Raw genomic sequence first — 27,650 nt, forward strand, 5'->3', positions numbered from 1 at the left:
TCATGTATATGCTCAGTGTAACGGCAACATGCATCAAACAGAAGACTCACTGAGGGGCTACCTGCTCCCATCCTTGCATCCTCCCTTCTTTCCTCCCCTGGCTCTGCTCCTTTCTTTTCTGCTGCAGCTCATTTATCCCCATCCTCTCACCTACAGCCCTCTCTGGTTGTTTTATCATTATTCCCCTCTCTCTTACTCTCCCTCTCGCCCCCTCCTTTCATTTTGGGTTCTCCGACAGTGGTAATGAGATGTTTCATTATTTGCGTTTCACAGCTTTTAATAGAGAGAGAATTTAGGCTAAGCCCCGGGTCGTCAGGCAGGGAGTTACCACGGGAGACATAGGAGGCTTAGGGGGCCTAGAGAGAAAGATAGCCCAGAAACCACACATTTATATGCACTCCCGCACTCTTCCATGAGGGCAAAGAAAGAAAATGCAGAACCAACGACGTCTGAGAGATGGTAGGATGCAGTTTCACCACTCTCGGGGAAACAAAAAACAAACTTGCTAGTAGTTTGTGAGCGGCTTCAGGAAATCAAAGGTGAGGCGAAACTCTGGCCTGAACGACATCTATAGCAATGTCACACCTCCTTTCTGGTCACTCTGGGATGATCCCTTTCCATCCTGGATTTCCATTAGATCACTATAGGGTTTAACACCTGTGTGGCTGAAGGCGAGAAGACACGGCGCTACAGAAGTGACACATTGGTGTTATAAGCTTGGGCGGATGTGTTTGTAGAGAGAGAGCTTTTCCGAAGTCCAATGAATGTTTACGTGGTGAAAACCCAACCGTGCCGACATCCTCAGGTGTAAATGAGGAGGGGTGGAGGTATTGTTTCAGGGACAGCGGGTGCAGGGTAAGACCCTAGGAGGGTGGAGCAGGGGATGAAGGGAATAGTGTTAAGTCTCTCAAAGCCTCTTAGATCCTCTTTGGTCCCTCTCCACATGACATGGCTATCCTTCTTTGAGTCAATCTCTTCTTCCACCTTGCCTTCTTGGACACTGTCCAGGGTAACAGCGAGAGGACAGGGAAAAGGGAGAGTGTTGTAGAGGTGGAGTTGCAAAATGTGGGCATGATTGGAGCCGTTCAGGAGGTAGGACAGATGGAGGGTGTGTGATAAAAGAAGCAAGGGAGACTGACAACACAAAAACGTGCAGGGAGATATTAAAAAAAAAAGTCAGAGACAGACGTGAACAATAGTTTATTTTCAACAGAAAAGAAGACGACAAAGCGTCTAAAAAAAAAACAAGCCATTTACATCTAATAGCTTTTTGGGTTGTTTTGCTCTAATTGCAGCTTGCATGCCTGCCTGTGTCTGTCATGTGCATGTGCTTGAGTGTGTGTTATTTTTGTCCACGCCTGCCTTGTTGATGGACTGCCACCCTGGCTTGTCCCGGAAGGCTGCCAGCTCCGTCGGATTGGGGATTAACCCCGGGATAATGGCCTTGATGCCCAGTTGAGTGGAAGCAAAGCTGTTTAAAAAATATTGGCTGCCTGAGTCACTCTCTCCTCTCTTCCTGTCTTCCCCAGTTTCACTCTGTCCCTTCTGCATCTGATTGTGCTCGTGTTTTCTGCTCGTCTTTATCTCTCTGAGGTTTTATTCTTTTCTCAAATAGAAAAGAAGCTCTTCTGTGAATACTCATCCTGCCTTAATAGGAGCAGTTCAAGAGCAACCACTGTGCTCGTACTTAGCAAACATCAGTGTATTTTCCATCACTTATTCAACTTTAATTGAAAATAATAGGTGAACAGTATGAAGTCTAATAAAAGTGACTTGTTGAAGTTAAGGGACTTGATTTTACTTTGGGAAGAGATGGTTGCCCTCAGCCAAACTCTCTTTTTTTGCTTAGTTCAATATTCTTTTGTAATTTGCTGCTGTATAAACCTTAATCAAAGACTTCAAAATATACTAAAAATGAAAGATGTTGATTTTTTTTTTTATCCTACTTTATAATTTTTAAATCTTGGGCATGAAGATGAAGATATTTGACAACTGTGGCTCGTTATGCCACATATGAGGACAGACGCATGCATGGAGTCCTGACTGTATTTGTTTTATTTTATAGCCCCTAGCTATTCTACCTTGCCTTGACCTCCATTTGCCCTCATATTCTTAAAACCAGATTTTATTGCACTTTTCCAGCTCAAATAAATCATTCCATCATAAGTCAGACAGACTTTTGTGGAGAATTAGATTAACTAATCACGTTTTTAATACCTGAAAATGCTAGAACCAATGTAGGCAAGGGCTAGTTTTTTTCAAACAATTTGAGCTCTGAGTTGAAGTAACATCATGTTAAACTGAACAAAATGTGTTGTAAGAATTTTGCTATATTATGAATTGGATTAACATGTTGCAGTACTTACTTAAAAAAATGTATAAAAATATATAACATCATCTAACCACTTTTATTTTAAAACATAAACCCAGTTATTCCTACTCCTTATAATATGTAATACTACATATTTATACTACATTTAAAATAATATGTTTCTGTAACGTTTACCAACAACAGTGTTACCTCAATAAAAGTGATGCGTGCATGTTTTAGTTTGCTCTAACTTACAACTAACTTAATTTGTTTTTCTTGTAACTAATGTAAACATGTAGCACCCTTTCTCGGCTCGCAAATCGGCAGAGCGCAACAACAGGTGGGGGAGGGGTAGAGATTTGTTGCCCCGTACTTAATACAATCAGAAATAACTCCCTCACTTTGTCACTCTGACAATTATTTGAGTGTTTCATCAAAATAACTTTCCACCTTTGTAACAGTTTTAGTTGTTCTGACACCATAACATTACTGAAAAACTTTCTTTAAATAAATTTTCTTTTAGAAAAAATATTGCATTTATATAGCTTTTCCGTCCCAAGTTTGATGCAGTTCAATATGTGTTGACTTGACTCTGCAGGGCAACGTTTTAGAAATCGTCTCTCCTTGTTTTTAATTTAATCTACACTCTGGGTTTGTGGGCTCTAAACTACATAATTGTGGGTCTTGCCTTGGCCAAAAACAGATCCCTCCATGTCATTTCCCTGTCTTGTAAAGAGAGCGATTTCAAACTATTGTCTTTTCTGACTCAGATTGAGGAAAGTTCATTGCTTTAATAGACATGTTGTAGTCTCTTGTGGACCACTGAGGCTATTATAGGCTTTTGACAAATCAGTTCCTGTTAAATCAGCAAGTGTTTGCTCGCCACTTTTTAAATGCCTCTTTTAGCTCACAGAGTCCACGGACTCTACCATTGCTTGAATGTTTCCCAATTGACCACTCACCACTGCTGTCATTTTCACCATTCATAACAATTAGTGTAGGTGAGAATAAATGAGACTTATGGAACTCGAATGTGAGCAGTAACATGTTTACTTTGAAAGCAGACACTTTTCAAAACATCTACACTAAAATTTATTTTCAAATATTAGTCCTGGGGACCCAGTTTGTAAAAACGCTTACTTTCTATGTGTGAAATTAATTAATAAAGTGAATTTTATTGCAGTGGTTTCAAGCCAACTTGTCCCTTTAATAATTTATGCCTCTATTTTGTAGTTGGGTGCTTAAATTAAGACCAGACCTGGTATTAAAGGCCATTTTGGCTGATCCTGTTGTAAAAAAAAAAAAAAAATAGCAACGACCATTTACACCTGACAAATAAAAACCATCCAGTGATCAGATCACAGTTAATGCTTGATCCGCTGATGTTCATGTAAGAGCACATATTCATTCAATAACTTCAGCTATGTTATTAATCAGACATTAGCATTGCTGAGATTCATCTGTAATGTGTTGGTATTTCACCTACAAACACTTTATAAGCATATTTGTGTAAATCAGCACATTTTGTAGAAAAACAGTAAATCGCTTGCACACCGTTATTTGTTCATGCACGTTAAGCTGCATAAAAGTTCCTGCTCATTTTAAATAGAAGGACTTTGGACATTGCATGAATCAATTTTATTTCTTGCTGACATGATAAATAAATACGTGATTTATGCAATATCTTGATATCAACAGAGTTTCAATCAAGAGAATGATGAGTGAAACTTTTGCCTACAGTGTATTTTTTTTTTTATATATTTTTTTTACATCCTTCCAGGTAGCTGTTTTACTGACTTATAGTTGACATCTGCTCTGATTTTGGTAAAGAGCTGTGCAGGTATTTCTGCTGCTTGAGGAGAGTCAGTTCAGTGGGCGTTTCCACAATGTGTCCCAGGAAGGATTTCATTAAGGCTGCCAAACGAAACTGATACAAGTGTCTCAGGCTGCCTTTGAAGGTGGTCTGAAGGAAAACGTCTTCAGTGCATTTTGATCATGTTCATACCTGCTTTAGGAGCCACCAGGACATGATCTGATCACTGAAGACACACTAGAGCAGGATATGAACCAGGTCTTAGTTCTTTTAGGCAAACCATTTCATGCCCTTGTGCTTTACCTTGCAGCGAAGTAGTCTATTTCTCTTGGTAGTTAACTAAATAAATATAACTGCATAACATTTTGTGAAGATCTTACATTGCACCCTTTTTCAATTGCTTCTGGTTAAGATACATTTTTCTGGCAGTTGATTTTATTTTTTTTTAAGATTGAAAGCACCGCTCCAACCTAAATAGCTCTGAGCTGGTACATGCCATCACTGGATTCACATAGCCACACTTACTTTAAATAATCATCTGTAGAAAATCTCCCTGAGGTGACTAAAAATTGAAGCATGGTCAGTACAACATGCCCCCTGGAAGAAGGCTCTTTTTCATAGCCCAAGGAATCAAACATGAAATGATCAAAAGTACAAAATGACAAAGGAACAAAATGACCAGCATCTAATGGGAAGGCTTGGAATGGATTTGACCAGTTGCTTTTCCAAAATCTGCAAATAAATAACTTTTTTAGGAACTGCGACTGGAGTGAACCCTAATGATTGTGATAATTGTTACTTTAGGTCTTGTTTGACATGAGCTTCAAAAATATTCTTTGACTACCTATTAACTCCTTGGAAATGAGAAAATAAACTTTGTACCTATTGATTAATACAGACTCCGTTAACAACTACAGAAGAATCACTATGCCTTAAGTGAGTTTTCATTGCCAAATTCATTTAAAATCCCATTTAAAAGAGCCTTGAGTGCTGTGACATTAACAATGAGCACAGTGTGAGATCACCTTCTGAAAGCTTAGGTTTACACGACTCCAAAAGCCTTCCTATCAAACAAAGTACTGCTTCGTATTTGATCCAGAAGGACCTTGTGCTCCGTCTCCCCTCGGTCCTGTGCGGTCAAGGAGGCAGAGAAGTGGCTCGGAGGGACAGGCTGCATTAAAAGGAAACGCAGGAAGGATGGAGCCCCATTCTCTCGCTCCATCACACGTCTCATCTCTTTAGCTGTCTCTGTGTCCGGGGCCTAAAGTGACTTTGCCGTGATGTGACCAGGACAAACAGCTAGTGATGCCATGACGGCTCTGGTAAGCGTGCGAATGTGGATGTTTTTAGCTGTGGCTTGTGTTTGTGTGTTTGTAGGTGGGAACTCTGTGTGCCTGTTTGAGGGAGAATATCATCTTGATTCTGTGTATTTGGAAAAGGAGGAGTTAAAGAAGGGCGGTCACTTTTGATTTGGTATTGCAAGGGTTAAGGACCTCTGGTGGAATTCTGTACTAAAACAGTCGTTTCTGACCACAAACAAGCACCGCAGACTGTCAGTTTCCCTCCTGATGACTTCTTCCTTACTTTTTTTTGTTAGCGCTAAGATTTCATAGAGGGATGAAAAGCTTTTTTGTGCTGTGTGACATGCTGAAAGCAGGCTTTAGTTTCTGTAACCTTGGTGAGACTGCTAATGCTTTAGACATAAATATCTCTGCCTCTCTCTCCCTCTCCATAGCTGATTGTTTGACAAGTTCATTTTACCTTACTTTTCCATCTTGTGTCAAGTGTACATTTCCACAAAAACGTGTGCTTTGAATCAAGGCTGTACTAGTGAAAGGTGCCTGCTTTGGTTCTGTAGCTCATGGGTTAAGATGAAGTCTTGAAAAGAAGAAATTACTGGATGGGTGTTTTTGTATCATATAATGGGGGGAACTTGGGATGGGTCCCTCTGCAAAAGGGGTTTCTGACTGGAGGGAATTGGATATGCTGAAATTAAACGAGCCAATTAGGGAAGCAAAGAGTTTAGAGGTCAAAGCATGCCCCATTAAAGCTCCTCTTCTCAACCTAACTTCTAATTCAGTCTGGCTCTTAGTCTGCTGAAGCAATAAATCTGATTAAATCTCCTTGGCTTTCTCTCTCAGGTCCCTGCTGTTGTGTTGCCCTCTGCTGATCACTGCTTTTGTGAAATTTGAGGCACCATTGAACATGGGTGCACAAATTCACACAAACATAGCATTGGATCATTGACTGAAGTATTCGTCTGCACCTTGAGAAATCTGTATTACCATCTCTACTAAAGATAGTGTTTAAGAAAAAGTTTCTTCTGTGTTTAAGGCCTGTGCTCCCTTATTGGTTTAAATAAGAGGTTTCAAAATCCAGTTCCCTTTTACTATTAGATTCATCCGTAGTCCAACACACCTGAATTAAATGGCTGACTGAGCTACTCAGCATGCAGTCAAATTCCAAGGAGTCATGCTAACTATTGACTCAGGTGAGCTGAAGCAGATGCACATGATACAGGAAACCAGGCCCTGATCTTTAAGTGATATATGTTTCCTGTGCACTTTGTTAGGCAATCCTTGGTAGCACTGGGTTTGATCCCCATTTTAAATTGACAGTGATCTCACAGTCTCACAGTGATCACTTGACCATCTTGGACTGGAGGTTTAATGCCTGCCAATTTTCAGAACCTGAGAGACTCCACACTCTTGACGCTAAAACCATCATAGATTGTATAAGTTTTATATAACAGGTTTGGTCCTACAGTGTATGGTGTCCAGTCACATAGCAAAGACAACATGCCACACACGGACAGATTTCACTCTGAAAATTTTGATGGTATTCTGAAAGGAAATATCGCAAAACTTCTCGGGATCAAATGCAAAAAGAAGCAACGGTGATAATTAGTGGACTATTTTTAACAGGGAAAAAAAATAAGCGGACAAGTAGCTATTTACTAAATTAAACAAAAGACGGGGCTAAACGTCAACCACATTTAGCACTACGAATGTGGAGGGGTGCAAGTCTTTATCAATGGAGCCCAATCATAATAGTAATATATTTAATAAAGACAGTAAAACTCTTTTACCTTGTTTTACAAATATATAAATTTGTTAAGAGAATAGGGTTTTGTGTGTTTTTGTTTTATCTGACGGTAAGCCTGCAACATACTGTAGGTGCCTAGCAAAATTTTCATCACCACTTTGCAACAAAAGTCAGGTTTGAACCTGAAGCAACATCACAAAGTGAAAAGTAAAGGTTTGTATACAATACTATGTGTGGCTGCAGTTATGACAAAACATAAAGATAAGTCAAAGTCCCCCAAAATGACAAAAACAATCACCCTTTAGATTACTGTGTACTTCAGATGGATGTTTTCACTCTCCATTAATCATTTCAGACAAATAAAAACAGGAAATATGGCAGTAATGTAAATCATAAAGTGTAAAAAGGTATGTTTTCAAATGCACACATTTTTAACATTACATCTTGTAAAACAGCTTTCTAAGCGTGGACTGGGTTATTATTCTCTGAAATAAAGTTCTTTGCGAAAGGATATTTGTAATATTTGCTTAAAATGTGAAAAAATAAGTTAAAAAGAATACTGACTTTTCCTACGTCAGAATTAAACTCTTCAAATGTCTTTTTTTCTCCCCACTAACCTACCAAAACCTTGAACATTGATGGTACCATTGTCAATGAAAAAGAGAAATTTTCACATTAAGAGAGACTGTAACACTGATTACCTCAGATAATTTCTTTCATACAAATTTTTTGGTGCTTTTGGAGGCTTCAGATTAAATTCAGTTGACTTAAATGGCAGTGTTTGTGTGGAGACAAGGATTTTATAAATTAATTTATCTCCTGATGCTCTTGCTTTTTTGTTACCTGGTTGACAGAATACTTGAGTTCCTTTAAAAAACATTTTCATTTAGCTATGATTAGCCCTTACTTTCTTTGTTTAAGAATTTTCCATTATTGATTTGAGATTTTAAGAGTAATACTGAGAAACGGACAGGTGGGTGGATCTAAATGATTAGTCTAGATGCATAATCCTCTATGATGCACACTGACCTTTGGCTACACCATTCATTTTGATCAGAAAAAAATTAGAAAAAAGGAGGAATATGTCTGTGTGGATCAGTGACTTCTTTTGAATAAGTGATTTCTTCTGTGTTTAATGTAGCTCACATATACAGCAGGCTTTGCAGTTGAATGCACAAGTGGCCCTGAGAGAGGACAAGCACAACCACGGTCTTTTTAAAGCCTCTCGGTTTGTCTCCAAAGGTGAGAGGTGAAGACTCTCAATACCTCTGTCAGAGCAATACAGAAAAGAAAGAATATCTCAAGGTTAGCCTGATTTTTTTTTCCAAAGAAATATGTGAGCCCTAGGATAAAAAAAAAAATGTTTGTGTGAAAACCTCCCTTTTAAGTCTGTCAGGGACGCTGTTTTTCTGCACTCGCATCCAACTTTCCTTTTTCTTTCTGTCGTTTTTTTTTGTCTCTCTATAACTTCAAGAATCACCAGTCAAAGCAAAAGGTTTCATGCATTGATAGAGAAGGCTTCAGCTGCTGTCACAATCACGCGGTCGGCATGTCCACTGCTGTTCATAGGAGGTGTGTTTGTCCAAGTGGACGTGGGAGACAATGTGGATTTATCTGATCTTACAAGCCATCAGGTTGAGCAGAGCTTTGCTAAACATGACCTGAAGTGTGCCGGCCCCCGAGCAAACGCTGCTGTCACCTTGGCCAGCCCGAGCTGTCATCTCTCAGAACGGCCCATGAGAGCTGACAGCTGTAGCGTTCCCAAAACAAATCACTGCTGCGTTTGGTAACACCCTGCGTCCGCGCGATTTAGCCCTCGCTGAGACAAGAGCGGGAGCGGCGGCTGTTAATGCTCCAGCTAATGCACTACCTTGATGTGTGTGCGTGAGTGTGTTTGTGTCTGTTTTCACCTCTGTGAACGTGGGTGCAGGTTTGCCTTTGCTGGGATTTACGTACTTTTCTGCCACCTTCTGCATGGGTTGACATGGTGATGTTCACATCTTTATTTGTCTCCTTTTTGCAGTCTTTTATCAGTGTGTTTTTTTTTCCTGCCATTTTTTCTTCATCATCTGTTCTCTGACCATTCAGCACCTCTGCAAATTAAGGGCCTAAATCATTAAGGGTCAGTTTCCTCTTTTTCCAGGCATAAAGCATTTGTTTTCATTGCTCGGACTGAAGCAAGGACACAAAGGTGTTGGACAACAGAAGCACTAATGTGAAGGTTTAGGAGTGCACACAGCAGGTTTTGTGTCAAAATGAGATTAAAGAAACAACTTAGACAATTTTTTTTTATTGGTGAGATTAATTGTAATGCAATCTGTACAAAACGTCTTTCTTTTTCCTCAGAAATTCCTTTGCGTGTATGCTTCACTTTTTAACTGGCATTTCTAATGAGTGTATGCACTCTGTTTCACTCTCTCATGCACACACCCACACACACCCACGCCCACACACACACACAAACCTGTCAGAAGCACTTCATAAACAGAAATATTTGATTATTCGATCCCAGGCTTTTTTTAGACATCAAACTCAAGTAGTGGAGATGTGGTTTCTATTGATGTCTTTGTTTTTATGTCACAGTCATTGCTCACATATCCTCATCTTTAGAGACTACCTCAGTTAAATATTTTTTCTCCTCTTATTTTGCATAAAAAGAAAATCATTTAGGCTTTGCCTAAAACTATAAACTATATGAATGTATTGAATTTAAATATATTTCCATCTGAACATGGAAAGTGCACATTAGGCGTGGGTAATAAAATCAGTAAGTCTGACCAACAGACTAAATATATCACTAGTATCCCAAATTTGTATGCATTTCATTTGAAACATAATACCCCACCAAATAGTGTATGAAAAAAGTCATATTGCAAACATTGGTGATGCAATGATGATGCAGTTCAACATATTGTGCTGCTGTTGTGTCCACATTTGAATATCTGCTGGTACAGATGTTTACTGAACCAAAAAGATTTTACTTTAGCAGTTGGTGTTTTTATCTCCGTGACATAAAGCCATGAATAAAACATGGAAGAATGACCCTTGACCCAGCACACACCTTCTTGTCAGCTATAAAACTGCTAAAACTGGATACAAACTACTGAAAGAAGTGACGTTAGTGGGGGGCGTCATCAGCACCGTATGTGTTAACACTGTTTGAGTGCATATAAGTTACCAAAATATCAATTAATATCAGTCCAGTACTGATATTTTATTGATTTTGATGCATATTTTGAAGAAATGAATTATACAGATCTTGTTTCCTTCTCCATAAATGCCCTAAAAGTTTTAGATCCATTTTCCTCCTTGCTATGCATTTCTGCTAACGTACACTTTTGATATTTCATCTTGTAGAATTTGTGAAAGAAAATATTTTGAGGCACACCAGATCCTTTGCTTATTGCTTGTATGTCTTCTTTTATCTTCATACAGATGTTTTGAGGAGAGGCTTTTGTTCAGCTACACAGATGAACAACAGGAAGGAGGACATGGAGATCTCATCTCACTACCGTCAGCTCCTCAGAGAGCTCAATGAGCAGAGGCAGCATGGCATCCTCTGTGATGCCTGTGTCATCGTGGACGGAAAGATCTTCAAGGCCCATAAGAACGTCCTTCTGGGCTCCTCACGCTACTTCAAGACTCTTTACTGCCAGGTGAGGGACTGCATTTTATAAAACAATTCAGGGGGAATATATGTTTATTTTTCCATCACTTTCTCATTACAATAAAAAGTAAAGGGGTCCGTTTTACATCCTGCAGGTTAAGAAAGGAGCCGAGCCTCCCCATCAGACTACTGTTACGCACCTCGACATCGTGACGGCGACCGGCTTCAAAGCCATCTTGGATTTCATGTACTCAGCGCACCTTGCCCTTACCAGTAAGAACGTGATCGAGGTCATGTCGGCCGCCAGCTACCTGCAGATGACGGACATCGTCCAGGCCTGCCACAGCTTCATCAAGGCTGCTCTTGACATCAGCATCCGCTCGGAGATGGCCGATGAGCTGGCTGACTTTGAAATGGGAGCTGTTGCTGCAGGTTTAGGAGGAGGAGGTGGAGTCCCCGGGAATGGAGGTGGGGTCGGTTTAGCTGGAGCAGGGGGTGTTCCAGGAGCTAGTTTGGGACGAGGGGGTGGGATAGTAGGTATAGCCTCTGAAGCTTTGGCGTCCATCATTTCTGGTCGCAGCACCTCTCCCTGGCTGGCACGCCGAACTAGTCCAGCCAACTCCTCCGGAGATTCAGCCATTGCCAGTTGCCATGAGGGAGGCAGCACGTATGGGAAGGAGGACCAAGAACCCCCTAAGAGCCATGAGAGCCAGGAGGAAGCATGCCATGACTCTCAACCTGCCTGGCCTCATGACTATAGGCCGGTCAATGTCAAAGAAGAACAGGTTTCCCCTGCCTCCTCTTCTCATCCAAGGGACACTCCCAAGGGGTCAACCCAAAGCCAAGTAGAACAAGGGGCAGGGGGAGCTAGTGGTGGAGGTGCCGAAGGGCCCTGGCAGCCCCTATCAGGGTCCGGGCGGAGGAAGAACCGGAAGAACAAGGACACAGTCAGACATATTACCCAGCAGTCTGAAAGAACCTGGGATCGGCAGCGGGACAGGGACAGAGAGAGGGACAGTAGACCTGGATCACCTCTGCCCTCCATGCTAGCTGTCACTGCTTGGAACTACAACGGCCAGGACATCCCAGGTAAGACCAACCCTTCCTAAAATGGTCAGTGTGCACCAGCTGTAATGTTGGAATTAAATATTTTCAAGTTACAGGTTGAAAATTTAATTTAAATGACACTGAAATCAGAGCTCCACCTTAGAAAATCAGAGGTTTCTTAACTTTTTCCTTAAAATCCAATGTAGTTGGTTTGTGGTCAAAGCCGACATAAACTCTTCCCACTTCCTTCAGTTTGTGAGACTTATGACTGACTTCCAATCTCGGGTTTAAGCTCTGGCTTACTGGTATTGATTTTAGCTGATTTCAAATTCTCTTTACAAGACATTAAAAAATAAATAGTCAAAATACAATTTTATTGCCTTTCAACATTGACTGGTCAAATACTATTTATAGTAGGAGACACGGTCTTTCTGTCACTGCTTGTGACAGAGAGCAGCTACTGTAAAACAAGGGTTTACTCATTTAAAACTTTGGTAAAAAAAAGTTTGGACTGTCTTTTCTGAACAAATGCAATCAGAGGCTGAAAGATTACAAGACCAAAAGAGAGATTCCCTTTTAGCCACACAAGAGGTCAGTTTGTTCCTTCGCCAATTTGACAAAGGTACCATGTCCCAGTGTCATTTTTTTTATTTAAAATATCTTTTTGCAGATTTTGTGTTCACATGACATCCGGCAACGCTGAAAATTTCTACTTTAATCTTCTACTTCAGGTTCCACACTGGAGAGTGTTGTTATTGCAATCCAGAAGTGCTAACATGTATGGTGCCTTCACTAATGAGAAAATAATTATATTTTTGAGTGTGTGACTGGCTGGCCAACCTCAAAATGGTCCAATTTTGGTGCATAAATTAAATCAGTCACATACATATTACTGGTGAATTTCTATGGTTGAATATTTTGCTACAGTGTATGACTTCACACATTTTGATAGCTTGTGTTGGTAACAGGTAGTTTGGTCATTAGCAAGTCCTGCTTTTCTAACCTGCAGCCGAGACAATTACATAGGTTTATTACAAGATCTGACTTCCGAGAATTAACTGGAGTGGAGCATCTTTCTATTTTTAGAAAAGTGATTTAAGCAATAGGCAAAACAAACCAGGTGTTTAGTGGCTAATCGTGTGCTCAGATTAACAGTTAAAGGTCTCAACATTGAGCGGAAAGGACTTGAAAGGATGAATGAAGGTCAAAAGAAAAGCTTTTTATCTCTGGGTGTGGGGCGCTGATTTGATGACTTCGAGGAGGCGGTGCTACAATTTTACTTTTTTTTTAATCTTGTGGACTATAAGTTTGTTTTCATTGAATGTAATTGCCGGTTGTCTGGTGAGTTTACAAGATTAGGGTAGATAATTCGGTGAAACTGTTGTCTCAACACCTAACTGTGGCAAAATCTAATTTATCTTTAAGACTGTTTAACCAACTGGTCAATGGCTGGAAGTAACTGAACTTCTGCTGTTTAGTTCCGCTGGCTTCTGCTGATCTCACGTCCATGATACTATCTGCATCCTGTAGTGCTTCATCAGAAACCCAGAGAAAATCATCTCATTGCACAGTTTGTAGAAATTGACCTCTTTTCTTTTTTCTCTCTCCTCCGGCATTGTGATTAGTGAGCTTATACACTAACGTGTCAGGCCTAAGATGATTATCTCAGATCTTGAAGGTGTGAGGTGAAGCCTGGGTAAATGCAGATGGATAATACAATCCTTTCTTTACTGCAGTTTATTTAAGCCACACTCCCACTTACACAGACGAGAAAATGTGTACACAAACACAATGGTGAATGCATATTTATTTTGAGATTTCTTCCTTGATCCTAGGCCTTGCAGAGCTGTTTAGTGAGTTCTTCTTCTCCAAAACTTATACATGATAAAGTTACCTATGTGTGTTTGTGCGTCTGTGTGCACATGCACAACATCATCCACAACATTGTGGGCCCACGGCGTCAATAGGTAGATTATTAAAAGTAAGAGAAGCTAATCCTGGGCGCATTAAGGGAGTTGGCTGTGAAATGGGCACACACGTCGCGCAGTGAAAGAAAACAGGATAATTGAATTGACCTGGGTCACTGCACGGATTACCAGCGCGTCCTCACCATCCCGGGCTCCTCCCCCTCTCTCTGGGGTTTAGGGAAGGACCTTCTGGAAAGGGCGAGAAGATGGAACAGAAAGAGAGAGCGTTAGATTGGAGGGGTAATTAGAGAGAACAAAAATACAGAGGAGCAAGAAGGAAATGGGAATTGAACGGTCCATGCTTGTGGGTTATGAAGTGTTTGTCTTCTCTAGTTGACGTGTCTTCAGTCCCTGATTTTATGACCCGCAGTTGAACCTTATTACTTTGCTCGAGTACAACTTGTCTTGAGTCGCAGATTGCCAGACATCAATGCATAATCACACACAGACACACAGGTAAATGGTACAAATAAGGCGGTTTCCCAGTGCCATGGTTCTAGTAGAAGGTAGAGTTAAAGTCTGGCTGTGGTGAAGAAGTGTTTAATGAGAGCTGTGTTTGCCCACCTTAAGGTTAGAGGAAGTGTAGAGTTGCTGCTGGTGTAGACTCACCTGGTGTTTGCCAAAAGGCAACCAATCATTCTTGAGTGCTACTGGCCAAGATCTGGGTAAAGACTCAGACAATCCAGTCTCCTTCAGAGTGATGGACTTGATATTTAAGAGCAAACATCTTGTTACCACTCAAGGTTTCATAGTTTCACTGTTGAGCTTTGAGGCTGTAGTTTGTGTCTGTACATATTGGCAAGCAATCCTGGTTTTAATTTTAGTTTTACAGCCTAGAGTCCAATTGGTCTACAACTCTAAATAACTGTGGGTCAAAAGTACAAACAGTGGCTCTGGTGGGCTTATGAGCGTTAGAGTCCTTAAGTCTTAAGTCTCCTTAAGCCCAGGATTTTGTCACCTCCAGTCAACGATCTAAATGAGATGTAGATGCATGTTAAAGGGCCAAAGCATTAGAAAGTGATCAGATTTTGTGGATTAATATATTGCTGAGATTTGCAAGATGCAGTTGGCAAGAGAACTGAAACAATTTGTTCTGGTAGCAGCAGAATGTGGATTGATGTTGATGAAGAAAAATGCTTGGTAACAACTTCACTATGACGTAAGCGAAAAATAAATTTATGATTAAAAATGAAAATGAAATCTGCTTTTTCCTTTTCAGTAAATTAGAACTTTATCTGGAATATTTTAGTAAATTATTCAATTCCATCAGTAGGACAAGCTGATACAGAGGCCCTCTGTTTCTTGTGGCTCAGTATTCATGAATTCACTTATTTGTGGATTCTTCTGTGGAATGTAACTCCAATTTTTTTGTGGAAAATAAGCCTATTTGTGGATTTTATTTAAAATATTTGAAAGGAAATGCAGCTTGGGAAGCTGAAATACTTTGGCGCAATGCTACTGGACACTCAGTTCACGGACATTTGCAAAGCAGCCAGTCTAGGAGTGCCATTTATTTTCCTTGGTTCTAATTAGCTCTACCTACAATAGCGGAGATAAGACAGACTGCACACGTAAGCTTCTATGGTAGTGCAAAGACTGTTTCCACTGTGAGTATAAATGCACATTAAGGTATATTTAGTGTTTGAACTATTTCAATAAACAATTCAAAGTCTTTTTAGATGGGTCTCAAGTATTTGTGGATTTTACCTATTTATGGGTTGCTGTGGTTCAAATAATTAAGAAGCTAATAGTGTTTGTGGGTGTTGAACTTATTAGGTGTTTTATTTATTCAGGCAATCTGCTGAGGTAGTGAGCCTACAGTCAGCTGCTAAATAAATTCTGCTTGTAGCTTGTCAACTACAGTTATAATACATTGTTATATTAACGATGTATTAATATAACACATCGTGTTATCTGTTTCTTTAAGACAGATGATTTCCACACAGTGGCTGTCAGTATTTTTCATGATCAGAAGAGTTTGTCTCTATTATCTGGATGGATAAATATGGTTGCCTTTTGTCACACAGCTGTCCAGCAGTGTGCAGCAACGGGTGGGGGAAGGGTGGCACTGCATTCATCCCTCCCCCTTCTACGCTCATTTCTAATGAGTGTAGAAATTAATTTTCAGTAAATTATTCACCTTTCAGTCACAGGAATAAGACAGTTTTACACAACTTTATATACAATGTGAAAAATAAATCCACTAATCTCACCTACAAATTTCTTCTTTTTTTTGCTACTTTGTCACAATGTTTCAGATTATGAAACAAATTTTAATCTTAAGCAAAGCATAAAATGCACTTTTTTTCAATGATGCTTTCATTGATTTAACAAAAATCATAGTTAAACAACCTGTCCTAGGGTACGGCACTGTTGCGGGGTTAAAGTGCAACCCATGTATTGAGGTGTAAATCCTCGTTGCGGCGGTCACAGGTTTGAGTCCCGACCTGATGACCTTTGCCGCTTGTCTCTCACAACCCTCTTTCCTCTCTGACAACTGTTAAATAAAGGCCACAGAGCCAACAAAACCTTTTTAAAAACAACCATATAGCTCTGGGGAGAAAGTTTGGCCAGTTTCTCTTTGCAGAACTGTTTTAATTCAGTCACATTGAAGGTTATTGAAAATGAAAAGCCTTTTTAAGGTCATGCCACAGCATCGCAATCAGATTTAACATCAAACTTTATACAGGCCACTTGTGGATAGTTAATTCTACCCTTCAGGCAGTAATCACTTTTTTTGCTTAAACTTTATGTTTTGTTTTATTGTGAAAGTTATGTAAACTCTGTGTGCTGCCAGTCTTGGCTATATAGTCTCTTGTTAAAGAGATTTTTTTTAATTTCAATGAGATTTTACTGGTGAAATTAAAGGTAATAATGACAAAAAATGAGGCCTATTACTTTTTAGTTGTCCTATATCTGGCCAACAGCAAGATTAGAGTATTAATGAATCTTTATTTTGTCTTCCAGTTAAGTCATAACAGCATTTAAAAAACACTCAGTGGCCTAATCTTAGGGGCTCAAATAATTTCGTAGTGTTCTTGAGACATGAACAAGATTTGGTTTAGTGTAAAGGAATAACATCACAAAAGTTTGATTTAAAACACTGGTTTATAAATGATCCTCAAAGTTGACATTAAAAGATAATATGAACATTTTTTTCCAGTACTTCTGTCTGAGATGAAAGATGTTTTTTTCTTTTCGCTTGATCTGATTTTCATCAAAACATTTTGTCTTCAGTTTCACTCTGACTCACAGCTTGGCAGGTTACTGAGCACCTAAGCACCAAATGCTGGCCTTAGTCCTATAGCTCATAATCTAAAGATGGTGCAATCAGAGTATTTCTCTGCAACTGACACATAAAGTTGTTCTAAGAACATCGGACAATACAGGAAAGTGAGGTTACAATAAATGAAAACGATTCAGTTTTTCACAGTCATTGTACATCAAAATCTACTTAACTGAAATGTGGACTGCCTCTGAGTTTGCTTGCTTCAAGACAAGGCAAAAGTTTAGATAGGCAACTAACCGGTCAGTTAACTAATAATGTCAACTTTTTTATTCTCTGATGGTTTAGAAGAAGCTCTGCCTAATCTTCACATTCAGAGACATTTAGATTGGGGAGGAAAACATGTTCCATGGAGTCCGGTTGTTAGTTTCCATGAAGGGCTCGTCTGGGGGAGAAAGGGCACCTTCGGTCTGAGATTAGCTTAATTGCTTCATTCTTTATTGATGAAAAGTGCCTACACACTGTCTTTCTCCCTCCCTCTCATTCATCTGTAATCAGTGTCCATGCTCTGCTGTTAGAAATGACCATGTGACACACAATGCGGGGCGGCTTGGTCGAGGGTTTAACTAGTTTACTCCAATCCACCATTAAAGCATGTCTGTGTAAAGGCTTGGAATATTAGCACACAGGCTTTAATGCATCTGTATGAAAATGTGGCCATGTTGACATAAACAGCTGCAGGAATTAGGATTTGTTTTCTTCGGATCCTCTTCTCCCACTAACATCTGCTGTGGTTATTGGATGTCATTATTAAGGCCTCTAAGCGTCCAGCTGCCTTTTCTCTGGCTTGCTAACGTTTGATCTCCTTATTTCTTAGGCTCACCTTGCCTACTGAGACACATGTTTGAAATATTACATGTGAGGAAATCATCGTTTCATACAAAATGCTCATGTGTATATTTTCCTCCCAAGTAAATTATTGTAGGTGACATATTTTGACTAAGAGAGCTTTAAATAGTCTCTGCTCTGACTGCTTTTTCTTCCCGATCCTTTAAATAATTACCTGATATTATTTTTAGTTTGGCCCCTGCTGCTTCGGCTGCTTCTCTAAGACCTCAAGAAAAACATTTCTGCACATCTAAGGCAAACATTTTGAATTTCAAGAGTTACTGGTGGCTCATGTGAAACTTTTATTTCTTGTTTAATCATTTTTATTCATTTATTTTCTACATTAGTTTTATTTTAAATTTCATTTTTATTTCAGATTTTTCTGATCTACGTGGTGCTCAAATAAATTATTAGTAATTTCTAAAATTAATTAACAATTTCATTATTTTATGGTGTATTTCAAATTTATTCGCGGCTAAAGATCTCAGCTTTAAATATGCTGTGTTTTCCTCCTGCTGGCATCGCTGCAGTTTAAACTAATTTAGCAGTTCATTTACAAAACACAGGGAAATTTACATTTTCCTGTCAAGTTTAACAAATAAGTAAGAAAACAACAGCAAAATACAATTTTGCCCATTAAAATTCAGTGGCTAATTGCTACATTTAGCTGCTAAGAGCTTTCCATTTATTAACAGCTGGACTCCTGATGAGTTTTACTGTACAATAACAGACTTTACTGCATGATATAAAGTCTGTTTGTAACAAGCTCTCCAAAGATCTTGATGAAATAGCTCCCGTTACCATAAGACAACCAAATAAAGGTGTCAAAGATTTCATACTTTGTTTACTTTTTGTGAAGCATTTTTTTCATGCCTTTGGAAATGGTTGTGCTGACGCATCACTATAATCATTGAAGCAAAGAGTCAGTAATTACCCTACACCATACACAGACGGTATGGTTTACAACCAGAAAGTTTCCTATGCGTCTTTTGCCTAAGGGAAAACTCATTTCGATGTAGCAATGGTTTCCTACCTTTCAACATCTAAGTGACAGTTTGTTGCTGTTTTGTTAATTACATTAGGAACAATACATCAAACACGAGATGATACATGACGATGGTTTCATAAGAACAAAATGAGAAAAAATTGCAAAGATTGATTTTGGGGGGAAAAAAAGAATGCATATTTTTTTTGTTTTTACAAACAGATGAAATGTTTCATAAATCTCAAATCTGGAATCAGAAATGAGTGTAAAATACTGTAGTTCATGCTTATCGTGTCCAAACTATCCTATGGTGTAGTCATGCTATCCTTACAATGTTTGCAAATCATTTGTATCTTGTCTTTCACTTTGTCACAGTTTTTTTATAGGGTGGCAAAAAAAAAACTTGCCAGAAAAAATTAATACTTCAAAACAGAAGTATGGTTGTCAACCTTTTGATGCCGAGCTTGACTTGCTTACAATAGCTTACATTTTACCAAAGTCAAGCTGACTACAACTACATTCATGATACAGGTTTCACTTTTACAAGAAATACTGGTGTTTCTTTACCCCATATCTTGTGGCATGAGGTGTTGCTACCAATCTGATATTGATCTCGTTATCTGAAACATCTTAAAACGTTAGCAAAAACAGGGTGTTGGTTTTTCCATTGAGTGAGATAAAGAAGCTGTTTAGTCATTTTTGCACTCCTTACTGAGATGCTTTGAGATGTTCAGGTTATACTTCTCTGCTCTTTGACATGTGATCCAAAAATGAAAAAAAAAATCTAAGAACTCAGTTCTTTGAAGAAGGTTTAACAAATCCAGGGCATACAACAACTCTTATGGTTGCACATAGAGCTGCTGGTCCACTCAGGAAGTGAGGTGTGTGTGTAATGGTTAGATTTGAATTGTGAGAAGCAGCCACAATGAAAGAGCATGAAGAAAGCTTGCAAAACAGAGCAGCCGAAATTAAAGCTGCAGCAGGTAGCTTTTCTGAAAAACATGTTTTGCACATATTTGTAAAAACTGTCACTATGTCATCAGTCTCCTTTGGCTCCACCCTGTGGTCCAACTGCTATCTGCAGAAATGCATTACTCCTGGAACTACCAATCAGAGTCAGGAGGAGGGTCTTAGCGCTGTTAATCACAGACCTGTACACCCTGCAGCCATACTAATAATGGAGAGACAACTTACTGCTAAACAAAAATGTTTGTCCATCGTCATGCTAACTAGCCTGCACATTCACGGCCATACCGATTGTGGGGAAGGAGCTGTAGCATAGCGGAGAGCAGTGGGGAGTGTGTGGGCAGAGTGATGATTGACAAGTGATGCGATCTCCTCCTGACTTTTATTGGCTGAGAGTACTGCAGGTAGGAGGCAGAGGAGCTTAATTTTTTCACAGATTTTCTGTCTCATTTTTTGCTGTTTTAACAAATACAAAATCGTACCTTCTGCAGCTTTAAGAAGGTTTATCAAAGTATATTTGCCACATCACTGGGGTAGAAAAGGATTTACATTTACTAACATAATTGTTATGCATATTTCACAGATTATCCAGATGTGAGAGAAATTCTCTACTTGAATCTTTGTCCTGTTTTAAAGCCTCTTAAAGTTGTAAAGAATGTAAATGTCTAAGATCATCAGTACGAACTGATCATTTCCTATGAAACACGCTGTAGGCTTTCTACATCATTGTATGTAAGAATATACCTTCCAAGGCTGCTTGAAAAGCTTTTTTGTTCTGAGTTTTTTCATTCTTTAAGTTTAGTTTCTAATCTTCAGTTTCTAGGTAGAAGAAACTAAAGTAATCATTCTCTGTTTTAGTGACATTATCCAAACAATATCAGTGCAGATGAAATCTCTCCTGTGAGGATTTCTCTTATGAAAGTTAAACTGAACCTTAGTTTCTCACAGGAAGCTGCTAATTCAGAATTATAATACAGGTTCCCACAGCAAGACAAATACTCAAAATATAAAAATAACCTCATTTGTTAAAAATGTGGCCAACTTTTGATATATGTATCCTTTTTTTTTTTAGTAATTTCTCAAGACATCATCACAAGGTTTTAATTGATAAGTGCCAAGAAAACTTATGAGCATAGCCAAATTCTTATTTTTTCTATTTTAAAATTAAGTGCTTTTTCTAATTTTAAAGAGTCACCTGTCCATTCTTCAAACAGATTTTTTGTCTTTTTGGAGGCAGACCTAAAATTTTGCTGTAAGATTGAGAAATCATGTAGACAAAAACATGAGTTAAAAATTGATTTCTCCCCTCCTGCTGTTCTTCTGTGGGCAAACACCAAACTTGATCTGTATCCCACATCATAACAGCACTGGAAATACTTTTTGTTTGTGTTGTTTTCTGATATTAAAACACACGCATACACACACCCAGACGCACACGCACACACACACACACACACATGCATACAGTGACCTTTACCAGCAGCTTGGGGGATTTTGGCAATCCGGTACATGGCCAGTGTGATACACATCCACACATACACAAAGCTTAGAGCATCTGATTATGTAGACGTGAACAGTTAATCACACGTGGGCTGTTCTTTCCATTTCCCTCTAGCTGTTGCACATTGATTACATCGAGAATCTTTTTTGAAATCCAACATCTTTATCTGACTCTCTTCCTCTCTGCTCTGTGGCCTCAGAGTTCCCCTCCCCAACCACTGATGCAAAACAACATCTCACAAACTCACACCTACCCACGGACGCACATTGAAGAAAAAAAAAAAAACAACAACAACATGAAATCATTTTTCCGTAGAATCGTGTCCTGTTCCTGCATGTGATCTCAGGAGCGCTGCAGTTAACGCTGCATGTTTTGACTTGTTCAAGCTCAGATCCTGGTCCTCCTGAGCTGCAGAGTCTCCTGGACTTGCCCAAGGCCTGCAGACAGGTGCTTGAAAAGCTGCCCTCTATTTTCTGCCTAAACTTTCTCTCCTTCACTCCCTGTGCTCCTCTCCCCAAGTCTCTGCTGTCTATAAAGGTGAACACTTGAAATAATGAATCGGATCCCCCTTTCGCCCCTTTCCTTTCTGTATTCCAGTTAAGACTCTCCCCATAGTATTTGCACTTCATTAAACTTGAAATAGGTTTAATATTTAAAACACCGTGAACAGATTTCAACCCGCTCACACCTCTCCACTTTTCTTCTCCTTTTCTCCTCGCTCTTTAATAATCTACTCCCTTATTTCCTCCTTAATGCACTTCTCCTTCATTAAAAGCCAAAATAGATTTAATATTTCAGAGTGTGGACTTAATTTTTTAACCCCTGTCTTCAAGGCTTGGTGTCTGACACACGATGAGTTAGATAGCTACATCATGTTAAGACTTTTCCTCTCTTTGCCTTTTTCACTCTCTGGATTTTTCTGTGGCTCATCCATCTCACTTTCTCCACCATGGGTCTATTATCAGTTCTGTCTCTCACCATCATTGAACTGCCAGCCTCTCTGGCTCACGCTGTCCCTCCACCCCCTGTTTGCTTTCCCTTTTTGTCCTCTGACTGACTAGATGGTTTCTGCCCTTTCCTCCCTGTTGACTTTTGTATCCTTCTAACTCCACTTCCTTCAACTTCTTACGCTTTTTGTCACCTGCTGCCTCAGAAACAGTATTCACACCCACCTTTTACACATTTTGTCCCATTACAACCACAAACGTCAATTTCAGATGGGATTTTGCATAATAGACAAAACAAAATAGTTGTAGAACAAGGAGAAAAGTTTTCAACCAATTTTCATAAAAGTATGCATGGCAAAATACACCAAAATATAATGTAGATTAAAACCCTTTCTGCCTCCAGAATTCATATTATTAGTAAACATAATTCACTTGGGGTTCATATGGTCAATGTTTTACCCACAATTTGTAACATTACAACCATAAACCTCCACACATTTTGTTTGGATTTTATGTAATAGGTCAACACAAAGTGGCATAAAGTTGAAGAAAACAGAAACAGAGTTTTTGTGGAATGCAGTTGTGTTCAGTCGTCTTTACCCTTTATGTTCCTTCAGCAGTCACTCAATAAGTAAGTGCAGTTCGCCTTTTGTCAATGCTGTATAATTAAATACAGCTGCTCAGCAAAGGCCTTTGAGGTTTGTTGGAGAAAGTTACTGTAAAGTAAACATCATGAAGACTGATGAACAAGCCAAACAGTTATCAGATAAAGTTGGGGAGACGGCAGAAGCATGGTGAAGCCAAAAAACAGGTTATGAAATTGATAAGACTGGCAAGTAGAGCGTTAATCAGTGGAGCAACCAAAAGGCTTTCGGTAACTCTGGAGAAGCTACAAAGATTCACTGCTCAGGTGGAGATATGTGTTGACAAGATAACATTTTGTTGGGTGCTCCACAAATCTGGCTTTTGGAGAATAGTGGTGATAATAAAATCATTACAAGAATTTCACTTAGGGCAGTGGTGCCCTCAAGGGCCGGCACCCTGCATGTTTTAGTTCTCTTCCTGGTGGTAGCAACAACCACCAGGAAGAGTGGTTGAGACCTGGTGGTTACATGTGGTTGAGAACATTGAGACCTTTTCAGCATCTCAATGTTCTTCTTAGGCCTTCTAATGTGCCATCATTTGATCCAGCTGCGATAAACCAGGGAGAGAACTAAAACATGCAGGATGCCGGCCCTCCAGGACCAACTTTGGACACCACTGACTTAGAGTCTCACTTTAAGGTTGCCATACCCCATCTAGGTAATAAGATCATTTTTGGAAAGATGAAACCTTTTTGGTCACTAGACAAAACCATAGTGAGTAGTAGCAACATCAGGCTATTTAAGACCCTTTTCTTCAGTAGGGACATTGAAGAAGCTAAGTCAAAAGACTTATCAATGTTGCAGAGTTTCATGTTGATGATGCCATCCAGTCCGACTGATCTTCATCTATCTTGCGAACAAGAATGAGCAACACCTGCATTGTCTTGGTGTGCAAAAGTGGTAGAGACAAATTCCCAAAAGTAACTTCAGCTCTAACTGCAGCGAAAGGTGGTTTGACAAATTACTGACTCAAGAGGAAGACAAGTGTACATTACAGTTTTAGGATTTTCACTCTTAAAACCAGTGAAGTGCATTTCCTCCCAATATACAAATATACAATACACTGAAATGTCTGGGAGTTATGTTATTTAATAGGGAAAAATCCAAGTAACATATTTTGAATAGCACCATGCACAATTTATCCTCTGGGGAATTGAGAAAGAGCATAATTCTGTTCTTTCTCCCCTTTTTTCCTCTCTCTCTCAAAAAATGTTGCATTATTTCTTTGGAAAGCAATAATTTCTCACCACCCACCAGCCATCTTTGCATTATGACCTCACATCCTGCTGGACATTATGGGTAGCCCACCAGTTAAAAAAGCCCCTTCTCCCACTCCACGATGGCATCACACCACACACCCATTCACACAATTTTTCACACTCTTGCTGTCAGTCTTTTTTGCCTCGCAGCAGTTCTCAATACTGACACCTGCTCTATTTATAAGTATTTGGCTTGAAAAGAATCATTTTTGGACAGGAAGCTGCCCCCTCCCTGTTCTTGACCATGGCTTTTTTCCAAAACGTCAGAACCCCCTACTACCCACACCTCCTGGCCTTGGAACAGACAAGAGAAGGCTTTCTAAATGGATAACCAAGGCAAGAAAGAACAGAAGAATGGGAGCATGTGCATGGAGTTAAAGATTAGCCATCCCATCCTGAATGAATCTGAGTCGGGCTCTTTTGTGTGCCTCATTCAGCCTTCCACCACTGCGTGCTCTCAGATCCTAGCATCTTTACAGATATCCCATGCATGTTGCAAATTCCCCAATTTCCATGCTAAAGTCTAAGTGGTTCAACTCTATTCACACACACACTTCTAACCTTCGAACACTCAGGTCTGAGGATTAAAATACCCACAATGCAATCTGACAGGATGTCCTGTTGGCACAATATAGAGTGGGTGGGTCAGGAGGTTTTTGTGGTTGAACATTCACAGCAGTATCCCCACAGCTATGGCCTGGCCCCCAGCACATCAGCACGCACTGTTTTATCTGAATTGCATGCACAACATAAATTGTAATTTTGTTATATTCTCATAAAAATAAAAAAAAGTTAAGTAACACCTAGCTTTTGATCACAGACCTATTTTCTAAAACACTCTTTTCCTTTCACGTTGATGATGTAGGGGACATGTCCTAGTTATTTTAGAACTTGAAAGTTTTATCATGACAGCATCTGAGTCAAACAATATTTTTAACATTTCCAAAGAAGCCGATGCTTTTGCAAACAAACAAAAACTATTACTGTGTTCGCTTTATTAATATGTTTCCCCCTGTTGTGTTTTGGCTCTGTTACTGGTGGGATCCTCTAACCCAGGGGTTTTCAGAGTCTGATACTGGAAACTGGAAATCCCCACCCTGGATAAAATGAACATAATTTTGTCCCCTGAAACCTCTCTATTATAAGGTCAAGCTATTTTAGGTGCATCATGCAAAAATATTGCTGAAATAATTGTATTGGAACTTGAATGACTATTAAAGTCTATATATGGTATAGGAATTGCCACTAAGCCAGTACTTTGAGCTACAAGAGCATTGACCTTCAGCAGTGGATTTCAGAAAACTATAATATACAAATAGTTTGTTTTTTTTTATTAAAGTTTTAGACAGGTATTGCTGTAGAGCTAAGTGGTTTGATTTTTTTTTTTAAAAACCCGCAAACAACCAGCTTGCTTTTCCAGAGCCACAGAGTCACCTCAGAGTCACTGCTTAAGACATTACTTCCAGTAAATGTTTGATCCTCCCACAGATGTATTCTGAATTCCTTTACAGTTCAAACATAGTTCTTTTATCTATTGCTTGTGAATGTAGTTTTAAACAACACCTGGTTTGCTTGAGTGATCTTTGCAATGCAGAGTGGAATTTTCAATCTCTGATTGGTAATACCCCTTTTCACACTATTGTGTATCTGCGATGCCTTTACAGTGGCGTAGGAAGATGACTTTTCTTAAATAAATAATGCTCCAGCATTGCCTTCCCACGCATTTGACATTATCGCATGAACAATTCAGCTTAGGAAAGTTTCCATGGATTTTTTTTAGGTGTGTTCAAAAAATTCTGCGCCATGAGCGTCACAACCCTGAAACGGTTTGCTACACACTGGACAATGATGCAAGAGCTGAAATGTAGCATAATTTGGCCAATATATAAAGTCATTTTACATTATGCAGATGCTTTACCTGGGCTGATGAAGATTTTAGTGTGTTCTATTTGAATTAGTTTTTTTTTTTTTTTAGATTTCTGGAAAAATAACAAACCTTGAAGTTTAAGGTCTGACAAAAGTAAGAGTTCACTGAAAATCCCCGAGTTCAGTATCTGCAATGATTGTGCAATTGCAGAACTTCTTAAAAGTTGCTGGTATGAACTATTTACTTGCATTTCTGACTATGTGTATTTCAATTAGCTACTGACACACCTTGTCCTGAAACGTGCCTACTTGATGTTTTAAAGTAAATACAGTGAACTGCAGCAGCAAAACAAATAGAAAATCTCAATATTTTCTATCTTACATACTTTACTACAATAACACTCCATTTGGGAGTGTTGTCATTCAAAAGTCTGAGTGTTGACGTCTGAGACAAATCACACACGGCAGTACTTACCTTAGCAAGGTAAATGTTTCAATTGGCTCCAGTTGATGGCAGCCCACCCTGCTCTGATTGACTTTGATAAAACATTTTTGTACAATTTACATCTCTAGTTCATTGTGAAAAATAGCAAAACTAAAATGAGAAAATGAAATATGGGTCAGTTTGCAGACTTTATTCCTTTTTCCAATTTATTTTGAAATTGATCTATGCTTAAAGGACACCTGTTGGTTTTAAATTGCCATAAAATGCCAATCTTAAACTAAAAAATGGATAAGTTCACAACACTTTGACCTCTTGTCAACCTCTTTAGTGTTTTAAACTGGAGCTGTTTTTCTTGAGAGGAGTCTGGTTCAGATGCCACATGAAATATTCAAACTGGCATTCTGTTCCTAAAAACCAAATAAATGGGTTAATATTCACAAACAGCACTTTAAGTGATCTGTGTTTAATGAAGGACAATCAAGTCTTCATTTGACAAATTTAAGTATTATGGATATGAAACAGAGCTGAGCTAAATTGGCCTAGTTGCTAGATAAAGTAGTAAAATAGCTTTTTGTCACACTACCAAGTTAGAAGCTAAATTCAGTCTCAGGTTATTTTACAGTTTTTTAAACACACAGATTATAAGCTTTTAGTCCTGTGCAAGAGGTGTTGCAAGGTGTTGCACTCAAATGTCAGAATCTTTTTTTTAAAAAAATAGGCAGGAAAAATCTAGAAAATCACTTTGATTATCAACATAAACAAATCATTTAAGAACATATCTTTGTGGATGATCCTAAATAAATGCTTTATTAAGCAATCAGGTGCAGCTATAGTGCTTATTAAAGCACAGATTTTACGGGCACAAACCTAAAAGCATTTTCAGCTAAAATTTGCAAAATCTGCTCATAGATAGGGATAAAAAACATCATCAGGGTAACCAGTCCTTTGATCTGGTTCCTTCTGAGCAACTGTTGGAGTCAAAGGGTTATGTGACAAATCTGAAAAAGTCTGCGGTAATTAGAAGAAATAAGAGCACAAAACTGCCAAAATTTAAATTTTGAGTGACTCATCTTTGTTTTTGAACCCTTTGGTGGTCAGTTTTTTTAGGTATAGGAATACTATCAAATCTTCTA

General features: G+C 39.0%; 1 protein-coding gene across 3 annotated transcripts in view; it reads left to right on the top strand.

Annotated features, from left to right (window-relative positions):
• Positions 1-27,650, top strand: part of zbtb46 (zinc finger and BTB domain containing 46) — an 89,134-nt gene that overhangs the window by 15,954 nt on the left and 45,530 nt on the right. For all 3 annotated transcript variants that reach the window (XM_032576257.1, XM_032576276.1, XM_032576266.1), the window contains exons 2-3: positions 10,605-10,825; positions 10,932-11,865. In XM_032576257.1, coding sequence (XP_032432148.1) covers positions 10,640-10,825; positions 10,932-11,865 — 1,120 coding nt within the window. In that variant the 5' untranslated portion in view covers positions 10,605-10,639. The remainder of the gene's footprint in view (positions 1-10,604; positions 10,826-10,931; positions 11,866-27,650) is intronic.

This window comes from Xiphophorus hellerii, chromosome 1 (assembly GCF_003331165.1).
Source record: "Xiphophorus hellerii strain 12219 chromosome 1, Xiphophorus_hellerii-4.1, whole genome shotgun sequence".
Lineage (NCBI taxonomy): Eukaryota > Metazoa > Chordata > Actinopteri > Cyprinodontiformes > Poeciliidae > Xiphophorus > Xiphophorus hellerii.